At 39.2% G+C, this 22,178-nt stretch overlaps 2 protein-coding genes across 4 annotated transcripts; both read right to left on the minus strand.

Annotated features, from left to right (window-relative positions):
- Window positions 1-1,351: 1,351 nt before the first annotated feature.
- Window positions 1,352-4,072, minus strand: LOC147486984 (splicing factor U2af small subunit B-like). Of its 3 annotated transcripts, none has more exons than XM_086575105.1 (6): window positions 3,734-4,072; window positions 3,567-3,653; window positions 3,402-3,483; window positions 3,134-3,260; window positions 2,552-3,028; window positions 1,352-1,688 (listed from the first exon to the last, which is right to left on the minus strand). In XM_086575105.1, exons 1-5 carry the CDS (start codon window positions 3,968-3,970, stop codon window positions 2,569-2,571), a joined length of 993 nt encoding a protein of 330 aa, XP_086431231.1. In that variant the 5' UTR covers window positions 3,971-4,072; the 3' UTR covers window positions 1,352-1,688; window positions 2,552-2,568. The 3 variants fall into 3 exon arrangements, with proteins under 3 accessions (XP_086431231.1, XP_086431230.1, XP_086431229.1); XM_086575104.1 differs by having other exon boundaries at window positions 1,352-1,756; window positions 3,734-4,020; XM_086575103.1 differs by having other exon boundaries at window positions 1,352-2,434; window positions 3,734-4,020.
- A 3,190-nt stretch (window positions 4,073-7,262) lies between these two features.
- Window positions 7,263-8,048, minus strand: LOC147486985 (uncharacterized). Its single transcript, XM_086573908.1, has 2 exons — window positions 7,901-8,048; window positions 7,263-7,702 (listed from the first exon to the last, which is right to left on the minus strand). The coding sequence occupies exons 1-2, from the start codon at window positions 8,046-8,048 to the stop codon at window positions 7,263-7,265; spliced, it is 588 nt and encodes a 195-aa protein (XP_086430034.1).
- Between the last annotated feature and the right edge of the window lie 14,130 nt (window positions 8,049-22,178).

Raw genomic sequence — 22,178 nt, forward strand, 5'->3', positions numbered from 1 at the left:
CACTTGGACTTTGGAGTAGTCTCTTTGACAAATGCAGTCTATCATACAAGTGTCACTCCAGTTTTACAGCTAAATGAACAACAAAAACAGTAACGTACCTGAGGAATCGGGAAGATTAAAAATCCAATTCTATTGCACAATTTATAAATCAGCCTGATTGAGTCCTAACTCCTATGGCCTTGGAAAACAGATTTTTAATTTTGGTTGCGAAGTTGGGACTATTCTATTTTTGTGATTCAAGTTGCTACTGATCCAAGAAATTTTCTGCTCATACTGCCTACGAATAGGTAGTGCTTCGCTGCATGAAAATCAAATTAACTGATAAGCATCTATTTTTAATTCACAATAATATTTCTTCAAAAGGATTCGCTGTTCACACACGAGTTAAGAGTGAACTTGATATCTTTGCAGGACAACAGAGTTTACGTTGCATTAATATCAAACCACAAGATACACCTAACCAATCTATAGATCAATACATCCTAAAGTCAATCATGCATCGGTCCACTGAAAACAAATTGCTCAATCATTCATCAGTCCACTGAAAACAAATTGCTCGGGCTTAGCACTTCAAAGTTGCTATTACAATGGTATAGTATTCGTTGTATTTAAATGACCAGCATCTGAACAAAGATCAGCACATATGAAAGGCAAAGTACATTCTTATGGTTAAATTAACAGAACCCGACAGAAGGTGTCTTGCAAAGAGGATATCTTTTTGTACCTTAACTTCGTGTCACATCCAAATTCTGGATCCTAAAATCAAACATCAGCCCTGTAACTAGTGTAAATGTTTTGCAAAGGCCTGAGAAAGGAAAGACAAACTAGTTTGGTTCGATCTTTATTCACCACTGGTTTTCACTAGCATTGACGCACCAAGTTACTCGAGACAGTAGTCAGTCCATCTTCCCGTGGTTATTTTCCTTTGTTGCCTGGATTAATCATCTTTGGGGCAGGAATCTAGGGTTCTCTCAGCGGTAGAACTCTATATAGATTTGCTCATTTTTTATGGAGCTTTGTGGCGCATTTACATACTAATTTTTACATCAGAAGCATAGTAAATCTCCTGCCATGTTTTGTTCTCTCTCCAACAAGTCACAACTCAAACTGTTGAATAAGTAACATCAAAAGCATAGTATATATATGTTTTGACCCCTTAATGTTGCCTGGTACTTTGGTTTGGGGGTAAAACACCAAATAAACATTTTATTTTTCTTCCTAAAACAAACATGTAATTATTTGTCGGTGAAGCATGCATAACAGACAAGGTTCCGAGTCCATTAGTTGTTATAAAAATAGAAGATAAAAATGACATGGTTTAACAGATTAAGAAAAAGGAAACCGAGACACAGATAGCAAATTTAAAGGTCTTAATCAAACAGCATGATAGTAGGTATTACATCTGATACTGTCTCAAACATTTTGTCAGAGTCACAAAACAGCCAACAAAGGCATTACAAACGAAACAGATAAAAGTTTTATGAGATCTCTTTTTCTTTGTTCCACCTTGATCGACGGGGAGAAGCCTGAACTTAAACAGAAAAAGTTGAACGCCACATGAATGTCTCACCTGTCTCAATCATACTAACACGCTTAACTATTTAATAAATAGAGAGAGCACTCCACAGTTCTTCCGCAACACAATCTGTTAAATCCTGCAAACACCCGTTGAGAAGACAGCCTTCAACCTGTACATAAATTCCATGGTAAGCTGCCATAAAATTAGGATCGGCCGCAGAAGCAGGGATACCTGAACCTGCAAAACTAGTAAAGTATGTAAGATCACAACTTCTCTTGAAAAGAAAAAAAAAACAACTAACTAACTCATTCCTCGGCATTTCCCACAATCATTACCCAGTTGCATTTATCAATCCAGTTCAATGATAATCTTGGGATGAGCCCACGAAAACTGTTTAGAAGCTTTAGCTCACAGAGAAAAATTGTTAAGCTCATACTTTAGTTTTATTATAAATCTGGAATACCTCAAAATCAATTCTAACTTATGACGTTTCTAAAATGACTAGAAAGAGAATACGCTTTCATTCCCACAGTATCACAAAGGTAACAATTCTATTTTCCTTTTACATAAATGTGTTACACTTTATAACCATTGTATTTCATTTCCATTTTTATCAAATTTTACAATCTGATCAATCAAAAAATGGGCATTTCATCATAACTTTTTAACCTTTGATAGGCGATATAAATGTCAATTGGGTGACTATGAGGGAACACGGAAGACGAGGAGATGACAACTTGGTCTCAGGGTATTTCACAGGCGAGATCTCAGGTAATTATACAGGCACGCCATGCAAACAAGCATAAGTATGGCACAAGTTTGGTTGTTATTCAGAAGAAACAGAACAGGTCAGAAGGGGAAAAAAATCTTTTTTTTTTACATTCCATATCACAGAACTGTGAACCTGCACACCACCTGCACAGTGGAAAATGGGCTGTAAGCTATATTTGCTAATGGGCGTGTTTTGTAAATATGCATCCTTTCCTCTACAGAACAAGCAGAAAAACTATTAGCAAAGAGCAAGGGACAAACCGAAAAGGAACATCGGATCAGTAATCGTAACCCCCTTCTTGTGGAGGAGGCTGCTGTTGCCGCTGCTGGTGATGGTTTTGATCATAAAACTGCTCTCCATTAGGTGAATAGCCATTTTTTTCATAATCATCACTGCTGGGGTGTTTGTCATTATTCTTATTACCAGATTCTGCTTGCTCCTTTTCTCTGTTCCATTGCTCAATTCTAGCCCTTCTCTCAGCACTACCATCCCTAGCAGGAGGGCTCTTATTCCTCTTCCCTCCAGGACTCCTGCTTCGACCCCTCCTGTGTCCAGGGCTTCGACTCCTAGGTTTCCTTACGCGATTATCATGGTGGTGGTCCCTGTCATCGGACCTTCTACCTTGACCCCGACCTCCATGTGAGCGCTCCTCATAGTTGCGATTCTTATGTGGACTCCGGCTTCGGCTTCGACTGTGCCTTCGCCGATACCTTCCAAAAAGTTGTCTCCTCAACTCCCTGTAAATGACATTGAAGATGAATTGAAAACCAGGTAAATAAGCAGGCAATATTACTGTAACTGAAAACCACAAAATTAAGAATGACAAGGAAACAAAAATTTACCTGCTAATCTTTTTCAGATGCATAAAGTTACAGTAACCACCACGATTGCATGTATTCTCCTCATATTGCCTACACGTGGCTTCACGAAAATCCGTCACAGGAGAAAAGTCGACGATAATGGGACGCCCTGTGATTTAACCACGTCTCCAAGTCAACTAACTAAGTAAACAATTATAAGCTTCATAGCCAAGTAAGTATACTGCTGTATACATCCTTAATTGATAATAATAATAATAAAAAAAAAAAAAAAAAAAAAAAATAAACTAACCTGCATAAAACCTTCCAGTGAGACTCTGAACTGCAGCTGCAGCATGTTCTTCTTCTCTAAACTGGACATACACATTGCCCACCTGCCATCACAGGGAACAAATTTTCATTACAAGAAAACAAAATGGGGGATAGGTACACTATACTATTGAAGAGAAAAAGTTACCATGTGGTCAGCCAAGTTATCACAGATGTTCAAACTCTCAATCTCCCCATACTTACTCAGCTCCTCAAACAAATCCTCGTAAAAATCCTACAATGAAAGAAGTAAAAGACTTAAATTTTATCTAATTACAACAAAAACAGCCATGTATATAATAGATCTATTTTTACCTCGAAGTGTTCTTGGATGCGACGTGGGTCCATGGCTTGACCTTGAGGATCCATACCGGGGGTGACCATGTCAGGTCTCTGGTACATGTTGGATAGCAACAGGGTCGGACTTATACTTGGTTTGGTATGAAGTCTCGAACATCGATCTCCGTGTCTACATGCTCCGATTTTGAAATAAAATGGACAATTCACTCTGTCTTTTTCCGTTCCAAATATTGATGCCAAGTGCTCCGCCATTTTCAGAATGAGGGGAAGACTTATTTTGTGATTCGTGACTTAGGGTTATAGAGAAGGCGGCTGTTTTTTGGATTTGGGCCTGTTTATGGTAGCCCATATATTACAGTGGTAGTATATCATTTATCTGCCTATCTATTTTTATATATATATTATGTTTATTTATTTATTTTCACCACTTGATTAATTTTTTGATAATTAGACTGATAAATTAAGGAAAATAGACTATATCATTGTCTAGTTTATTCAAGTGTAACGATATTGATTGAATCTTTTTGCTACGATTATTTTATTAGTCGTGTATTAACATGTGTAACGCTTTAGCATGTACACATAATTATCTATCAATAGTTACGTGTGCGGTAAATGTGAAGAAATAGACCATTATCCCAACAATGAAAGAAGCTAGTATTTGCGGAATTTTCCCTTGTTAAGTAGTCATGCATTACAATGGGCACCCCAATGGAGCCCTTTTATGTTTGGAGCTAAGTCACATAATATCCTATCAACATATATGTTTCAGCAGTAAACTGCTCCAACACAATAAGAGCAATGGTAAATAACACACTAAGAAACAGAGAAATTTGATGTTGGGGGAGATGAAACTGAACCAAGATAATGACTGCCTACGTACCCAAGATCTATTATCTAGGGATCAAGTTTCAACATAGTTCCTTATGAAAAATAGTTTGGTATTTATATAAGTAGAGTAGAGAGTCTTTGTAGCTTGAGTAATTGTGATAGACTATAACTCTCAACTGATAATTATCTCTTTGATAAAAAACGAATCTGGACATAAATTAACGTACGGCTAAGGTTCAGCTTTAGACACATGAGTTGATGGGCCTGTACATTGATCCATGGTATTACAAATTGGGCTTTAGCCTTGTTGATTAAACGAATAAAGTGGAGACTCCTACCAATGGACGTTTGCCACGTAGGTGGGGGTCGAAACAATATATTTTTAATTTTAAAGCAATATTACATTCTCCAAATGGATGAGAACAAAATTTTTGGCAAAATCTTCTCTATATTTTCAACATTAAATCACAAAACCTATCATTCCAAATAAACATATTTTTGTCTTTTGTTATTTGAAGAACAAAAAATACATATATACAACACCATCAGAAAACTAAAGTAACATCCCGAAGGTTTTAAAACACTATATATATAACAAGTTACACAATTATTTACTTTAGAAGCAAATATTACATTCTCAACGTAGAAAAATCATAACACATATTTTACGAATGAAAATTTCGACAGAATCTCCTTTGTATTTTCAATATTAAATCATAAAAAACCTGTCATATCTAGAAATAATTAAACCTGTCATATGACCAGAAGAACCAAAGTAACAACATCGAACCAAAGTAACAATTGTAGGAACTGTTATTTCAGAATGACTATTTCTACAAACCGTGAACACCACGCGCAGCGAAATTAATGGGTGTCCACGATTTGTGATTGAAAAATATACTTTTGAGAATCGGTTTAGATAACTCTAAGAAACCAAGCTTTATGAAATCCGAAATATACCTCTTGATCTTCTGTTGTATTCCTTTAGAATAGATTGGACGTTGTGTGGACAACGATCTACCAACCCCCTTCTTTCTCTCAAGATCAGAAATGAATTCAGATCTACTTTTCTTGCCTCTTTTTCAGAATAATGAATAGTAAATTTCGGCCAGAGAGAGAGTATTCTATTTATAGGCTATAACAGGGACCATGAGGAGAAATTAGAGTTGGGCCTCCTGACGGGCTTGGGCTTCTCATGTTCGCCCTGAACACACGGCCCAAGTCCGTCAACAAATGACATATTCCACTAAAGGTCATTGTTGCACTACCGCCTTAATCCCAAATTACGTGTCAGTGTTTATGGGCTCTATATTATATGCTCGTGGATCTCCTTGTGTTTAAAATATCGAATGTCCGTTGATTAAGTCAAGTTACTGACAACTACATTAATCAACTTCTTATGTCCTTGAGTAGTACCACTTAACCTCATTGTCATGTCGGAATAAATCCACCTGCAAGGTTTACATGACAATCTTTTTAAGCTCCTCAATGGGACATCATCAACCCGACTTCTTGTGGGACACGGATTCCTTCTATAATCAACATCACACCTTACATACAATGTCACTACCCAATCCATCGAGTTTGTTGATTCACAAATGAATCTCACTCATTGATGATTTAAAGCAATGTACAATGCATGTAAGTGCCCGTTATTATATCCGGATTAAGAGGACAAGCATCCATAATAACAGAGGCGTTTGTTCTCTTATATAGTTAGTATAATGAGAAACAACATCACTTGGTCATGTTCAATACACACAAAGTGTACTAGTGTAATCCTATAGTCAAGATATACTAATACCAGATTATACTACAACCGTACTAATGGTTTGTCCAAATCCATCTAGGTTGTGAACGATTACTTATACTTTATAAGGTACTGATGATATGATCTTATGTGTGTTCACACCATATCATCTACAACATAAAGTATTAGACACATGCATATGACTAATATGCATAACATTTGCCCATATGATTCTCATTCAAAAAAATGAAGAATTAGAGTTAATACAAAAGTAATAATTTTAGTATATAACCCTATCAACAACATCCCAAAGGTTCTAAAATACTATACATGTAACAAGTTGCACAATTATTTACTTTACAAACTGCTCAACTCAACTCAAAAGACACAGATAGGGGAGTTAGCAAAAGTCCAAACAACTATAATATAAAAGGCAGTAGCTGAAGTGACAAAATCCATCTGCAGCAACCATCACAAAATGTCCTCCTATACATTACTTATGGAAGAACCTACATAAATCCAAACAACAAAATTAAGCATGATAACGGCATTAGATATTCATTTATGAGAAATATAAAACATCTTGATGAAGTGAATTTGCAAACAATATAAATAGAAATAAAGTTAGAAAGATGAATACTACATACCGAGATAAAAACAATAAATTAACATTTTAACGATCAGATTTTCCAAGAACATCAAATGGTTGATGCAAACAAGTGCAACAAACGATTCTCCTCTTGCAATCGGCCTCTAAGACCAACACATTTTCCAATCTTTTGAAGTCTCTCCAAAGAGAACATAGGGCTAAATACTAGATCACACAAATTTCTTGTGTGAGACAAAGCAACAAAAGTCAAACCGAGGCTTTCCCTTTCACCAATATCTACCACATCCCGATCAAGAGTGAGGCCTTGACTCTTGTGAATTGTTATCGCCCAATATAGTATAAGGGGAACCTAATTAAATGTGCTGGCATGAAGCATTACCTGACTTCCAATTTGATGTATGTGGAGTAATAGGTATTGTATTAGAATCTGGACGGAACCTAGCACCACGATAGTGGTCGAAGTCAACCATAACATCAAGAGGTATATCTTCTGGTGATTTGCAGCCATTTCCATAAACAATATCTACTACAGTGCCCATTGCACCATTAACCAGTCCATTTGTGGTGGCAATGTTTGAACGAAGCATAACACGTGCACCAAGTGATAGACACAGAACTTTCTCCAAACCTTTTGCATCATCTGACGAAGCCTTAGTAGCGGTATCACAATTATTTTGTGATACAATTCGAGCAACTGGTTTACCAAGCTCAATCAGTCGGGTGTGAATGTAATCATGTGCAGGCTGTTTGGTAGGAAAAAGACGCAAAGCATCTTTGAAGGTGTTAACCTCATCTATATTGAGCGAGGAAATATCTCGAGTTAGAAATAATTGCCAATCACTGACGGTTGAAGTTCCATTACTGAGTCTGAACAGTGTTTCTCGGAATGATGCTTGATCATCCCTTGCTTGTCGAAATATATGTGATAACCGAACACATTTATCGAAACTAGAATACACAATTCCACCATGTTATTTTTTAATAGACCCACCTTGGACATATAATGCACTGTCACATACAGGAGGTAATTGACGCATATCACCAATGAGGATAATAGATATATCACCAAATGGCTCGTTCTTTGCGAAAATATCTCGACAACACCGGTCAATATTTGCAAGCATACTTCTTCCGACCATGCTGTACTCATCAATAATGATAAGTTTGGTGTCTTTAAAGTCTTATTGCATACGTCGACATTGATCACCTTCAATTTTTTTGGAAGTTTCTTTCACACCTTTCTGGTCCACAGTGATAGAGAGTTCATGATGGATGATGGTTACACCTCCAATATTAAAAGCGGCAACTCCAATAGGAGCCATGACATGTACTGCTTTGTTTGTTCTGAAAATTGCAGTAACTGATACACAATTGCATTTATGAGTGTGGACTTGCTTGTACCTGCTCCCCCACAAACAATTAACCGAATATATGCTCCAGCTTGTAGTGCTCTAACAACCATATCATGAGCCAGTCGTTGTTCATGAGATAAATCATGATCTAGTACAACGGTTTGAGGTTCATGATTTAGTTCATTGGCACCACACAGAGCATGAACAAATTTTCTATCAATTTCTATATTTGGATATCGATGTAGACCTTCAGCCCAATCGTGTGAAATGTCGAAGTCTCTCCTTCCTAATTCCACAGTTTCCCCAGGGATAAACATGGGCCCCATTGCTGTTGCCGTCATCCACTCATCTTAAAGTAAGTATTCAGTACCAAGCTCTACCTCAATACCATCTTCAAGCTCTTCATCTATCAGTTCTGGAAGAATAATCCCATGAGTGATTTCGAAACCTAAGTCATAGTATCTTTCAGACCACAAGGCAAATTCTCCCTGAGCTTCTTCGAGAGCTCGATAATGGTGATGAATTAAGACTTGTTGACGACAAAATGATTCCCATTTTTCAATGTTTGGTAGGATGTCACCGTCTAGCTCCGGAACCAAACGCACGATTGGGTCTACTCGAGAAGTGTGCCAAACCTGCTACTTGAAGTAATGTCTCTTTGCTATATTCAGGAGGGAAGTATTTTCATAGCAAGAATGTCGTTGTAGATATCTTCTTACAAAGGTTGGATCTGTTCCAACAATTTTATCATCGTCAGCCACTCTTCGACGGTGTACAATTGATGCTAGCATGCTATTTTCACTAACATTTAAGAGTACAAACTTTCTGGATGATCGGGTCAATGGGTACCCCATTAGCAAGTGACATACTTCCTGGGTAGAAATATCTCTTTCAGAGACACTTTTCATAAGTAGCCGCGTATAATGGGTACACTTTTCATACATGTCATTCAAAGTAGCAAGAGATGATGGTATACCTCCGATCGTATTCATTTTGCAGAAAATTAAATAAAACAAAATATGAAGTATAACCTTGTGGCTCCACCTCAAAATATTTATTCTAAATGCTAAAAGTGAACACATGTAGCTTGCACCAACTTTAAGGACATATATAACTCACATTTGTTTTAAGGCATTGTGCTCACTTCTCTCACTAACACCTCCGCACTTGGACCTTTTCCACCACAAATATGGTATGCTACCATGAACCTTAGCTATATCGTTGAGCATTGCCTTAACAGTACAAAGATACTCAGTTAGACCCAACTCCATAGACTCTAAGTAATCAAAATAGCTCCAAGTACTTCTAAAACTTGGCAAAAGTCATTATCTCATACCATTGCAGACGGAGCAATCTCTTTCTCGGGCTTCAAAAACCCAAAACCAAGAGTTTTGTTGGACACTTCCTGCATCAAACTAAACCAAATAAATTACAAAACCTCTCATACATTCAAGAAAGAAAAATTCCTTAAAGTAAGTTATTTATTGAAATATAAAAGTTACCCATTGCTTGATTTTCTCGTCTAAACATATTTTTATCACCTGTGTGCATTCCAGAAGCATATACGTTAACATGCTTTTCATACATCTTGCTGACGCACAAAGCATATTGATTTGTCAAATTGTAAGGAGATACTAAGATAAAGACATATTAAACACCCTTAACCAATTCAAGATATATCTCCTCAATCATCTATTAATTAAATAATATACAATTCATTTGCGACAATCATAGATATCCTCACAAAACTAATTCATGTTGGTATTTAATAAGCTATAATGAACTGATAAAAATTTCTAAGAAGAGGAGTAAGAATTGAATTTGTTGGCCCTTTAATCTTAACCCCTCCTCGTTGATTTCATCTTCCAAAGAAGATGTAAAGGATTGGTTGGTTTCCGAAATTGAAAACAACTTATATAGTTTAAGCATAATATTCAACACATGACCTTTTGTCTAACATAAAAATTAGTATACAAACAATAGAAGGATGTAAGTGATCATCCAAATAGCTTGATACATTGAGCAAACTTAAGATCATCAGGAACCAAATTAACGTGCTTCATTGCACATACCACCGAGTTTTCTTGTAGGTTAAAGAACCAATTAGTTCCAACAGTGAATTGAAGACGATAAATAGACAAATAACCCATTGAAACAATCAAATATCATTGACAAAAGAACCCAAAAATAAATCCTAGAGAATTCAATGATACTTTACATTCTTTTTTGTTCAAACAATTGATAAACTTAATGCCCGCGTAAACTAAAAAGAGGAGAAAATCTACCAACAAAAATGAAAAAGATGAGACATATATACCTGATTTGCAGAGATGAGGAGATCGAAGATACCAAAAAAGGAACTGAGAGGAAGAAGGCTAATGTAAATCAGCTATAAAACAGATAAAACTATAAAATAGTTTGCTCCAACTTTGAGTCCACCACTTCGGAAGTCTCTTTAGTTCTGCAACTGATTGTTGTTCGATTTAACAAACTGTAAAAGTCAAGGTGTAAATCCTAAGTTATTTGTTCCTATTGTCGAGAGCTTCTGTTTTGTTTTCCTTTTGATTTTTTGAGCATGAGTTTTTATAAGGTTAGAAGGTTAGAATGCCGAACAATTGAAAAGAGGGAAAAAGGGCGTGGATTTCCTTTTTTTTTGGGCTAACCATTGTTTTTGGCCAAAAAAGATGAGGTGTCCACTTTTGAGAAAAAAAAAAGGGTGATGACATGGCTTCTTGGGAGCATTTTCCACTACTCAATATTAATGGTTTTTTATTACACGTGTGCCAATTCTACTTTAGCACCCCTTTATGAGTAACAACTATACAACTCATCTTAAAATAGTAGTATTCATGCATGTATTATATGGCTTTAGTTTGTTCAGTATACAAAAAATTTCCATTTGTACCTAAAAGTGTTCGTCCTACCTGGTATCAATATTAGCAGTTTTATTTACTATAACATATCCATGCTATTGGTATTCAATGAAGTATTCATTTGGTCTAGATAGCATAATTCATGTTCTTCACCAACACGTATATGCACATAGCTTAATTGATTTGATAGCCTTATTTTTTTATTTTTTTTTCAGTATAATTATTATTTTTTCCGTGTCTTTGAAAAGATTAATCTTTCAATATATGTCATGTGTACCAGATAGGTTTATTCTACTCTATTTTGGTTAAGTATCACATGTCATAGGATTGACTACTTAAATTCATTTATGCAATTTCTTGAGAAAGTACCAATAAAATTACCTTCATTGCACGTTCATTTCTGCGACGAACAATTGTTTATTTGATTGCTCTTACTTGATGAGTTGATGTTACGTCGGACTTCCTTGGCAGGTTTAATTTAAAACCTATATCAACAAAACCACAGTTTCTGAGAGTTAGTAAAACATCTCATCTCTGATTTGTGATTTAATCATGATAAAAGAGCTATCATCTCAACTGTTAGTAGCTTTAGAAAACCCACAAACAATGCACAATAACCTGATTTCCAATCTCCACCCATTTATTTGCATAAAATTCCAGCTAGAAGAATCTTTGAGTTAAAGGCTAGCTTTCTTAGTTCATCCATCGGTGAATTGAAAGGAGCGAAGTTGTTAGGGTCTCAAAAAATGGTGAGGATGTCGCTAGCCAGAAAACCCATCATATAATCTATCTACTGAAAGTTAAACCTTACCTTCTCCTTCGATTGAGTTAAGTTCAGCTCCAACACACCATACATGAGTGAGATCTGCATTTAAAAAGAATAGTAATGAGTCATGTGTTCTTACAACTACAACTCACTTAACACCAAGTGGGCTAATCTATCATTCATACCAATTAGTTGTATGAGAATATGAATTCATACTAAACTCATGACAATGCATTGTACCAAAATTGTATACTAAACGCATGTTTTTATTGTAAACCAATGTGAAATTGTGCACTATAATACAACTGATAACCACTCTTAAAATCAATTCTATATTACTACGTGTGCAGAGAGAAAGAAATAACAAAGTGTATGAAAATCAACCCATAGATTTTGTGATTGATAGCATCAACCTTGTGGACCTACTACTTAAGTGTTAATATTAAATCGATATTAAACTGAAGTTCATGATAAATGTGTATGAAAAAGAGATTATTAAAAAATCTTCCTTCTTCTTCTTTGTATTTTCTAAAGAGCGACTGAGTTTGTCATATTCCACAACTCTAAATCTTTCTCACATAACTTTCACAAAATCTTCCTTCTTCTTCTTTGTATTTTCTAGGTCAGTGTTGATGAATTTGGAGTGGGTTAGAGAGATGAGAGTGAGAGATTAGTCTGTGATGAGAATGAGAGAGAGGAGTTGAGGGAGAAGTTGAGAAACGGAAGAGGTATCGACAGGACAGACAGGAGAGATTGGGAGAGGTTGGAGGCGAAGAGAGAAAAAAATGATAAAAGAGGGGGGGGTACAGACAGATAAAGGGGAGGGTGACACGAAGCAAGTGGTTTTTTGGGAGACTTTTGAAAAGCGACCTCAAGAATTCGCTACGCTCACAGATTAAAAATGTCTATATCATCTTGTGAGATATGATGGGATTATTATTATTCTTTTGTTTTTATTAAATCTAGTATAGTTTGTTTCCAATTTTTATGTCATGTCATTGGTTGATTCTGATGATGACTTTGATCACATGAATATTAAAGAATATAAATAAAATTGGAGTTAGAAAATGAGGTTACTTTAATCTCTTTTAAATAGAATAACATACTTTTATTCTAATTTTTCCCTCTTGCTCTCTTGTTCCCATTCTAAATTTGTCCTATTTTTTTTTTCTCATAACCACACATTTAACGCATTTTTTTTTCTCTATATCTCAATGATTTTCAGAATTTTCACATTCACTTTTTCTCCTTTAAAAATTCATTTCAATTTATCGAAAGGACCATTCATTTATTTATTTTTTATAATTTTTGTATGTTATTTTTCATTTCTCTCTTGATTTTCCATGAATTGCTATGAAATTTTGTTTATGATATTGAATTTTATGCTAGTGATTTAACATGTTTGTGAGCAATTTATGTTTTCTAATTCATTCCATGTTACACGAGGAATAACATGAAAGACTAGGTATAAATGCCGAATTTGGTTGTTATGTGCAAATCGTCATACAGGCGCCCTTTTTGCAATCTCGGTGTTGGTTGATGCCATAATAAGTGTAAGTACCCTCCGTTTTACATTCATATCACTACAGCACACGTGTCCACAACCCAGGTCGTATCTCCATCAGCTCGTACCACATGACCAGTACGTCATAACGACCTAAACTCAGGTGGTCCCAAATCTCAATTACAGCCATATATGGAAGCAAATCATCTAGCGCAATCCTGGAGCTTAGTCAACGCATCAATCAAGGAAACATTTACTTTGTAACATCAGGAGTAATGGCGAATCATCAAGATAGCACACAATGTGGATCTACACTTGATAACGACCTGGAGCAAATAAGGAAAGTCAGCTCAAACATCTATAAATAGAGAGAGATGAACTACATAAGGTTTGATTCAAGTTTACCCCAAGAAACTTGATACGTAGGCAACTCTTGTCCCAAGTAAGAGTGCAGCCATTCCCTATATATCAAACAGATCATCAGGTCATTGACCCCAAAATACAAAACTTCTACATTGGTGCCCTCTGCCGGTTCGTTTCCTTGAGAAATCATACAAACCATTTTCTTAAGCCCACGAAGCTAGTCATAAAACCACCATGGAAGCACAACTTCAAGCCTTAGCAGATCAGATGAAGACTCTCCAAGATTCGTTCATAGCCATTCAACAAGAAAACCAAACGATACACGAACAAACCACTTCTAACACCAACAACGGCACTCCAGACGCAGTGGAGAACAACATCGTCACAGCCCTCACCACCACCACCAATCAACGACTAGGAGACTACACCCAGAGGTTGGAGAAGTCAAACGACAAAGCAAGCGCAATCCAGATCGCTCAAAAGATGCTCCAGTCATACAAGGCGTCACCATTCACCATTGAAATCAGGGACAAGTAGCCTCCCTCAGAATTCATATCTCCAAAGTTCCCATGCGGCGGCGCGGCTCATGTCCAAAGCCGAGACGTAGCTCGTTTAAGCCAGATCATCACACTCTACAGCTCTCCAAACTATGATTACCTGAAGTCCAAACTCTTTCCAGCCAACTTGAAGGATGGAGCACTAGACTGGTTCTACACGCTCACCCCATATTCAATCAATAACTTCGACAAGCTAGCTGAGTCGTTTGCAGCGGAGTTCGTCCACAACAGGAAGAAGCAAGCCAACCTGGACTCTTTGTTTCAACTTAAGCAAGCACACGGCGAGATGATCTGCGCTTTCCTAGGACGTTTCAAAAAGGAACTCATATCAATGGAGTCAGGCCTCAAGGACAGCTTTGCAACTTCTACATTCACCAATGCCCTCCTGGAAGACTCCGATCTAGCAGGGTTTCTAACGAAGAATGGATGGCCCAACACAAGGGTAAATAAGTCCTCGCAATAAGCGACAAGCGAGGACCCAAAGAAAACAATAATTACTCAGGAAACAACAACAACAACAACAACAACAACAACAACAACAACAACAACAAGGGCTCCAGCTCCCACAAGCCTTCATACACCAAAAGAGAATTCTCCAACTTCTCCAGGACGCCAACCCATATCCTGAAGAAGATATATACAGCACCATACTTCAAGCCCAACATCAACAAAGTCATAGCAATCCAAGGATGTCCATACTGCCACTTCCACAAACTCTACCACCATGACATCGATGAATATTGGAGTCTCAAGCACTACCTCCAAGACCTAGTTGAAAAGGGAAAACTAAAAGAGTTCCTGCCTGAAAGCGACCTAAGGCATAAGTTGAATGCCAATCGCAACAAAAGAAAAAGCAGGAGCCATGAACGACCTGCTTGCAGAAGGAGCAAAAGCAGAACAACCTAACGATCTAAATTTCCAGGTCGGTCGAGGCACAACAGGAGACAGCACTCCTCCGATCATGACGAGGAAAAGGTAATCAACATGATTGCAGACACATCCAACAACGAGACCTCAGGTCATGAAAAGCGCAGATGTGAAGGAGCGCTACAAGAAATCTACCACCTCTCCCACAAAGCTGAGGTGATCACTCCTACCAGCTCTCAAACAACAACCGCAATTTCATTCACCGAGGAAGATCTAGACAAGGTGTGCCTACCCCACAATGATGCCCTGGTAGTGCATGTCAAAATCAATGAATGGACAGTCAAAAGAGTCTTCATCGATCCAGGCAGCTCCTGCGACATCCTTTTCTATCAAACATATAAGGACATGCATCTACCAGACTCAGTGATGATAGAGTCAAATGCACCACTCTATGGGTTTAACGGAGACCGCACAGATGCCATTAGAGATGTCATTCTACCAGTCTCTATTGGAGAAAAAGAGAACATGGTTAAGACCTCAACACACTTCACTATGATTGATGTCAAGTCGTCCTACACTGCCATCTTAGGATGCAGGTGGATCCATAAGATTCAAGCAATTTCATCCACTTTACACCAAGTCCTGCAGTTCCCCAGACCCCGAGGCATCATGGAGCTCAGGAGCAACCAGCTAGAAACTCATCGATGCAATCAAGTCAGCGCAACAACCATAGCCAAAACTCAGGACATCCAAGAAAAAAATGTCCCAAAGTTGCAAGATCCTCAAGCGTCCAGCTCACAAGCACCAACAACAGACAAGCTCAAGGAGAAACAAGCACAAATTGAACTCGGAGAAAAAGTCAATTTGGACACAAATGATGACCCAAAATTTGTTTATGTAGGGGCTGATTTAGACCCCAAGCTCAAGGAGCAACTTGTCAAATTTCTATCTCTCAATAAAGATGTTTTTGCTTGGTCGTGTATCGATATGCCAGGAATCGACCCTCAGGTCGCTTGCCACAAATTAAATATTGATCCAACTGTAAAGCCTATCAAACAATGACCTAGAAAGCTTACACTCAAATTTTAAAAAGCCATCAATGAGGAAATAAAAAAGCTCAAAAATGTTGGATTCAACAGAGAAGTCGAATACCTGACCTGGCTAGCTAACATCGTAGCCGTTCCTAAGAAAAATGGCCAGGTACGACTCTGCATAGACTTCACCAACATCAACAAGCATTGCCCAAAGGACATCTTCCCTCTACCAAGGATTGACATACTGGTAGATCAAACTTGCGGACATGAACTTCTATCATTTATGGACGCATACAGATCAGATACCACTTGCAGAAGAAGATCAAGAAAATACGTCTTCATAACCGAACAAGGAACGTTCTGCTACAACGTCCTACCCTTCGGCTTGAAAAATGTTGGTGCGACCTACCAAAGACTTGTCACAAAGATGTTCAATGACTTGCTGGGAGACACTATGGAAGTCTACATAGACGATATGGTAGTAAAAAGTGAAAAGGCTGGCGATCACATCTCTCACCTACAAGAAGCCTTTGAAAGGTTGCGACAAAACAAGATGAAGCTCAACCCAGCAAAGTGCGTATTTGGGGTAGCCTTAGGAAAATTCTTAGGATACCTAGTTTCACAAAGACGCATTGAAGACAACCCAGAACAAATACGAGCTCTCTTAGAGATGCCAGAGCCAACTTTCAAGCAACAAATCCACAAGCTATCTGGCATGGTTTCAGCCCTCAACAGGTTCATCTCACTCGCATCAGACAAATGCAGACCATTCCTGCAAATATTCAAGAAAGGCGCAACATTCACATGGATAGACGAATGCCACAAAGCATTCAACGACCTGAAGGCTTACCTGTCAACACCGCCCGTCCTGTCCAAACCAAATGAAGGAGAGACACTAGGGCTCTACCTGGAAAATACCGACTTTGCCATCAGCTCGGTCCTCTTTTGCGAAAGCGAGGGAATCGAAAAGCCAGTCTACTTCACCAGCAAGACATTGGCAGATGCGGAAAAACATTACTCTGCAATAGAGAAAACAATGTTGTCTTTGTTATACTTTGCTCGGAAGTTCCGACCTTACTTTCAGGCTCACAGCATCAAGGTCATAACAAATGTACCCATCAAGCAGGTCTTGAGTTCTAACAATAAAACAGCCTGCATGGCTAAATGGGTTGAAGAACTCGGAGAGCTTCACATCGAATTCGTTCCCAGAATGTCTCGCAAAGGCCAGGTCGTTGCTGACTTCCTTGTTGACTTCCCCGTCGAAGATGTCAACTGGGAACCTGAGCCCATCACTACATTTTATCAACCAACCACCCCAGACACATGGCATCTCTACGTAGATGGAGCATGCAACAACAACAATAGTAGACTGGGGGTTGTGTTAACTTCACCAGAAGGAACACAGCTACAGAAGTCAATCAAGACCGACTTCGTAACATCAAACAACGAAGCGGAATATGAAGCATTGATCAACTACAAGTCCAAAAGCTCAAAGCTTACAGTGACTCACAACTAATCGTCAAACAGATCACCAAAGAGTATGTGACAAACGGAGAAAATCTAGCCAAGTACGCTCAAGTCATCAATAACATCATCAGCTCGTTCAAAACATTCTCCTTGGAACACATTCCCCAGGAGGATAACAGACATGCAGACAACCTGACTTTCTTAGCCTCGAAAACCCAAGAGCCAGCACAGTCTACATTTACATCTTGGAAAGGCCCACCTACCAGCAAGAAAGTGTCAACAGCCTCACGGACTTTCAGCCCTCATTCAATGAAGAAATCACTCAATCTTAGATAGGCCCATTCCTGAAGTATATTTTACATAGTGAGCTCCCAGCAGAGGCAAAGAATGCTCGTGCAATACAATTTCAAGCTCCCAAATACACAGTGATCAACGGACGATTGTTCTGTAAATCTGCTGGAGGGCCTCACCTAAAGTGCATAACTCCACGCGAAGGGCACCTCATCTTTGACGAGATTCACAAAGGCGAATGTGGCAACCATGCAGAAGCAAGATCTCTGGCTCACAAAGTAATCGTGTGCCCAAGGGTCTTATTGGCCAGGCATGCACATCGAGGCAAAGACATATGTTCTCAAATGCCACCAATGGCCTTTCCATATGTGGGGCCTAGACATCTCAGTCCAGCACGAGAGTTGATCAACATAGCCAGCCCATGGCCTTTCTATATGTGGGGGCTAGACATCTTAGTCCAGCACGAGAGTTGATCAACATATCCAGCCCATGGTCTTTCCATATGTGGGGAATAGACATCATGGGACCATTCATCCCGCAAAAGAAAATAGGACTCAAATACGTCCTAGCAACCACAGATTACTTCACCAAATGGGTGGAAGCCATCCCACTGGTTCAAGTCAAGAAAGTCCACATCATCAACTTCATATGGACCAATATCATCACAAGATTTGGTCTACCCCACACCCTTGTCATGGAGAACGGAACCCAATTTGCTGGCACACAAGTCAAGGCATTTATACAAAAATGGCACATCACTCAAGCATTTTCTACACCTAGATATGCACAAAACAATGGCCAAGCAGAGGCGTCAAACAAATCCATCAAAGAAAATCTCCAAAAGAAGTTGGAGAGCAAGAAAAGCCAATGGCCAGAGCAACTCAAAAACATTTTATGGGCATACAGAACAATAGCCAGAGCCAGTACCAACGAGTCTCTTTTCACACTCTGCTTCGAAACAGAAGCAGTCATACTATCAGAGCTCACAATCATAACCACACGATCCGACATCGTCGAATCAGGAGAAAATGACAACATCTTAGCCAAAGAAGTCGATCTCCTAGAAGAGCGAAGGGAAACAACTGCAATATCCTTAGCTCGGTACCACCAAATAATCCAATGATCTTACAACAAGAAGGTCATCCCAAGATCTTTCCAAGCTGGCGACCTAGTCCTCAAAAAGACATTAGCACTAGCCAAGCTTAACCCAACATGGGAAGGCCCATACATAGTTCACAAAGTCGTTAGAAATAGAGCATACTGGATCAAAACTCAGCTCGGTGAATTGCTTTCACGACCTTAGAACACAGCTCTACTCAAGCATTTTTTCCAATAATTTGTCTCCAGATGTATCAATCAATTGAATAAAATTTCATCAGCATTGTGTGTATACATGTCATCCTTGCATTACATGAATACCACGCATCTTGCACGCGCTGCCCGATCTGGGGTATCAAGCTAGCCGACCTAGCACCAATGCTACGGTTGAGCACAACTCAACTATAATTACCACGCAGTGTTTAATTATCAATCAAATTCAATCTATAGTCCCCCAAAAGGACCGCAATCAACTTAACACCAACGCCAGGGTTAAACATGATTCAAACTGGAATTGCCACTCAAAGGCTAATTATCAGTCAAATATAACCCAGGGTCCCCCAAAAGGACCCTAAGCCAACTTAAGGTCTCTGAAAGGGTTACGTTTAACTCATCTATAATTACCACTCAAAGACTAATTATCAGTCAAAACTCAATAAGAAGTTCCCCCAAAAGGAACTATTCACCTAAGTACACGAGAAAACCTAGGTACCAACTACGCACATATATCAGGTCGTGCACAAACGCTTACGACCTACAACCTTCAGACGACCTAACAAAGTTCAGCAACTTGTCGACTCTACTACTATCATACACAGGTCGTCAAACAACAAGTCAACAATCAATGGAAGCAGTCAAATTCATACAAACTTCAAACACAATCTCAGTTCAAAACAAGTAAGTAATTTAAATATTTCTACTTAAATACAAATTTGGTTAGACACTAGAGGCCCCCAGGTTATCCCGGGAAAATGACATCAGCATCCCCATCAAAATGTGAGTTCTTAGTATCAAAAATAAAACATAGTTCAAAAATTCATTTGCAATTACAAAAAATCACAAAGAAAAGTATATCAAAGAACACAGGGAAGATTTTCCACATTTAAGGGATCCAGTGGGCAGCCCTCTTCACCAACAGGACCACTTGCTGGATCACCACCTGCATTTAGCACTTCTGTGGCAACATCCTCAGTTGACTGAGCAGCTGGAGCAGTATCTAGGTCGGAGGGTAGATCAGGTCATCTACTAGCATCTGCAACAACACTATCCACAACTACTGTTGCAGCCCTACTTTCGACCGACTTCTTGAAGGTCTTGTACTTACGTTCTAGTTCCATGTAGTCATCCATGAGAACGTAGACATCCCCACCTTCCACCAGATCAACCAGGTCGTTGTACTCCTTCTGAGCTCATTCAGCAACAACCTGTGCATTCTTGCACTCACCGATCCAGTGCTGAACCTCCACCCTTGAAGCATCAAGAGATGGTTGCAACAGGGCCACATTCCCAGCCAACTCGTGCACCTTAGCCCTCAGCCCCACCACCTCAGCCCGTTCCACCGCTTGCACATGCAGTAGCTTATCATAGGCCTCCTTGGCAGCATCCAGCTCCTTCTGGTATAGGTCGGAGATAGCTGCCATCTCCCTCGACTTCCTATACATGGCTAGGACCTGACAACCAACAAAACAAGTCAAAAAAAAAAAAAAAACATATCAAGGCACAAAACAAAAGCTTAGGTCGGAAGGCCACTTACAAAGCAGATGGAGCGATCCATATCTTTCAGGTTCGCATCCAGATCTTTCCTACTCTCCAGCTGGTGCCTATCTCCATCCAAGACAATATTTTCCAGCAGCCCTCCAGCAACTAATGAGGACTTTACAATCCTTATTCTCCACAAACCTCCTCAACCCACTCACTAGGTCCTCATAGGTGACAAGCCTATCCAGGACGTCAGAGTCACCACCCTTGTCACCTAGGGCCACACTCCCAGGCCCCTTGCACTTTTGGGCTACTGGTCCAACCTCAGCAACCTTCTTCTTACCACGGGCATCAGCCACCCCCACATCAACAGCCAACTCTTTCTGATTCATCTTCTTCAACGGAGCCCGACTTGAATAAGTACGACCTTCCCCCATACCAGGTCGTTCCTCAGACTAGATTCGGGACCTCTTCGCCCCCTCAGACTCAACCACCTCAGAGCGCCTCTTCAACTGAAGCCTCCGGAGGGGTGCAGGAGCATCACCACCTCCCCTACCATTTCCACCAACACGACTAGCTCGGTGACCATCACCCCCCTCAGAACGTTTAGAAGCAGAACGACTATCAGCAGCTCCTCCAGCCGTTCTCACTACAGAAAGAGGTTGCCTCTTTTGGATCTCCCTCTCCATTTCAGCGTCCGAGCTAGAATCAGAAATGTCAAAAACAAGCTTACGAGCCCTCTTCTTTTGCTCAACCTTCTTCCGGTTGATTTTCTCTCCTCCACACTTCTTGAAATAATGCGCAACTTCCCCCAGGACAGCTCGTTTCTCCTCCCAACTCAAACAAGCAAACTTTTCAATAGCGTCAATACTTGTACGCCCATGAATAGCAACCTCTGCAAAAACAAGACATAAAAAAGATCTGAACGTTCAAAATATCAACTATCCTACACATACAACGACCTATGAAATAATGACCTACCATCCCATTTTATAGTTCGATTCGCCAACTCCCAGCTAGGAGGACTACAATTACCCACAACTAATAACGGCATACGCCCCCAATCCTCCTTACTCACCAAATCACAACAGATTTTCCCTTTACGACCTGCAAACTAAAGTTCATTGCAGACGACCTCTTCACAGAGAAATGCTCTAGCACATCTGATAAGCAGATGTTGAACCTTATCATTCAACAAATCAAACACATGGAACTATTCCCTACAAACTGACAAATGGCTTTTCCACAAAAATTCAAAACCTCCATAGTAAGACGGGAGAACGACAACTTCATCCCAGCCTTCAACTGCCCATAACAAATCACCACTCCCCCATCCCGAGGAACGTAATCACTGTTAAATACATTTCTCTCTCCACCCAGGTCAGACTCTACCCAACCA

The sequence above is a fragment of the Coptis chinensis genome, chromosome 7 (assembly GCF_015680905.1).
Source record: "Coptis chinensis isolate HL-2020 chromosome 7, ASM1568090v1, whole genome shotgun sequence".
Classification (NCBI taxonomy): Eukaryota; Viridiplantae; Streptophyta; class Magnoliopsida; order Ranunculales; family Ranunculaceae; genus Coptis; species Coptis chinensis.

Bases quoted from the DNA above. Each gene is read 5' to 3' on its own strand.
- LOC147486984 (XM_086575105.1), bottom strand. From the start codon at position 3,970: ATGGCGGAGCACTTGGCATCAATATTTGGAACGGAAAAAGACAGAGTG. The intron at 3,654-3,733 runs GTAAAAATAGAT...CTTTCATTGTAG, and splicing joins GCATCCAAGAACACTTCGAG to GATTTTTACGAGGATTTGTT. The intron at 3,484-3,566 runs GTAACTTTTTCT...CTGTGATGGCAG, and splicing joins ATAACTTGGCTGACCACATG to GTGGGCAATGTGTATGTCCA.
- LOC147486985 (XM_086573908.1), bottom strand. From the start codon at position 8,048: ATGGTCGGAAGAAGTATGCTTGCAAATATTGACCGGTGTTGTCGAGAT. The intron at 7,703-7,900 runs GTGGGTCTATTA...CGCTCAATATAG, and splicing joins CAGTGCATTATATGTCCAAG to ATGAGGTTAACACCTTCAAA.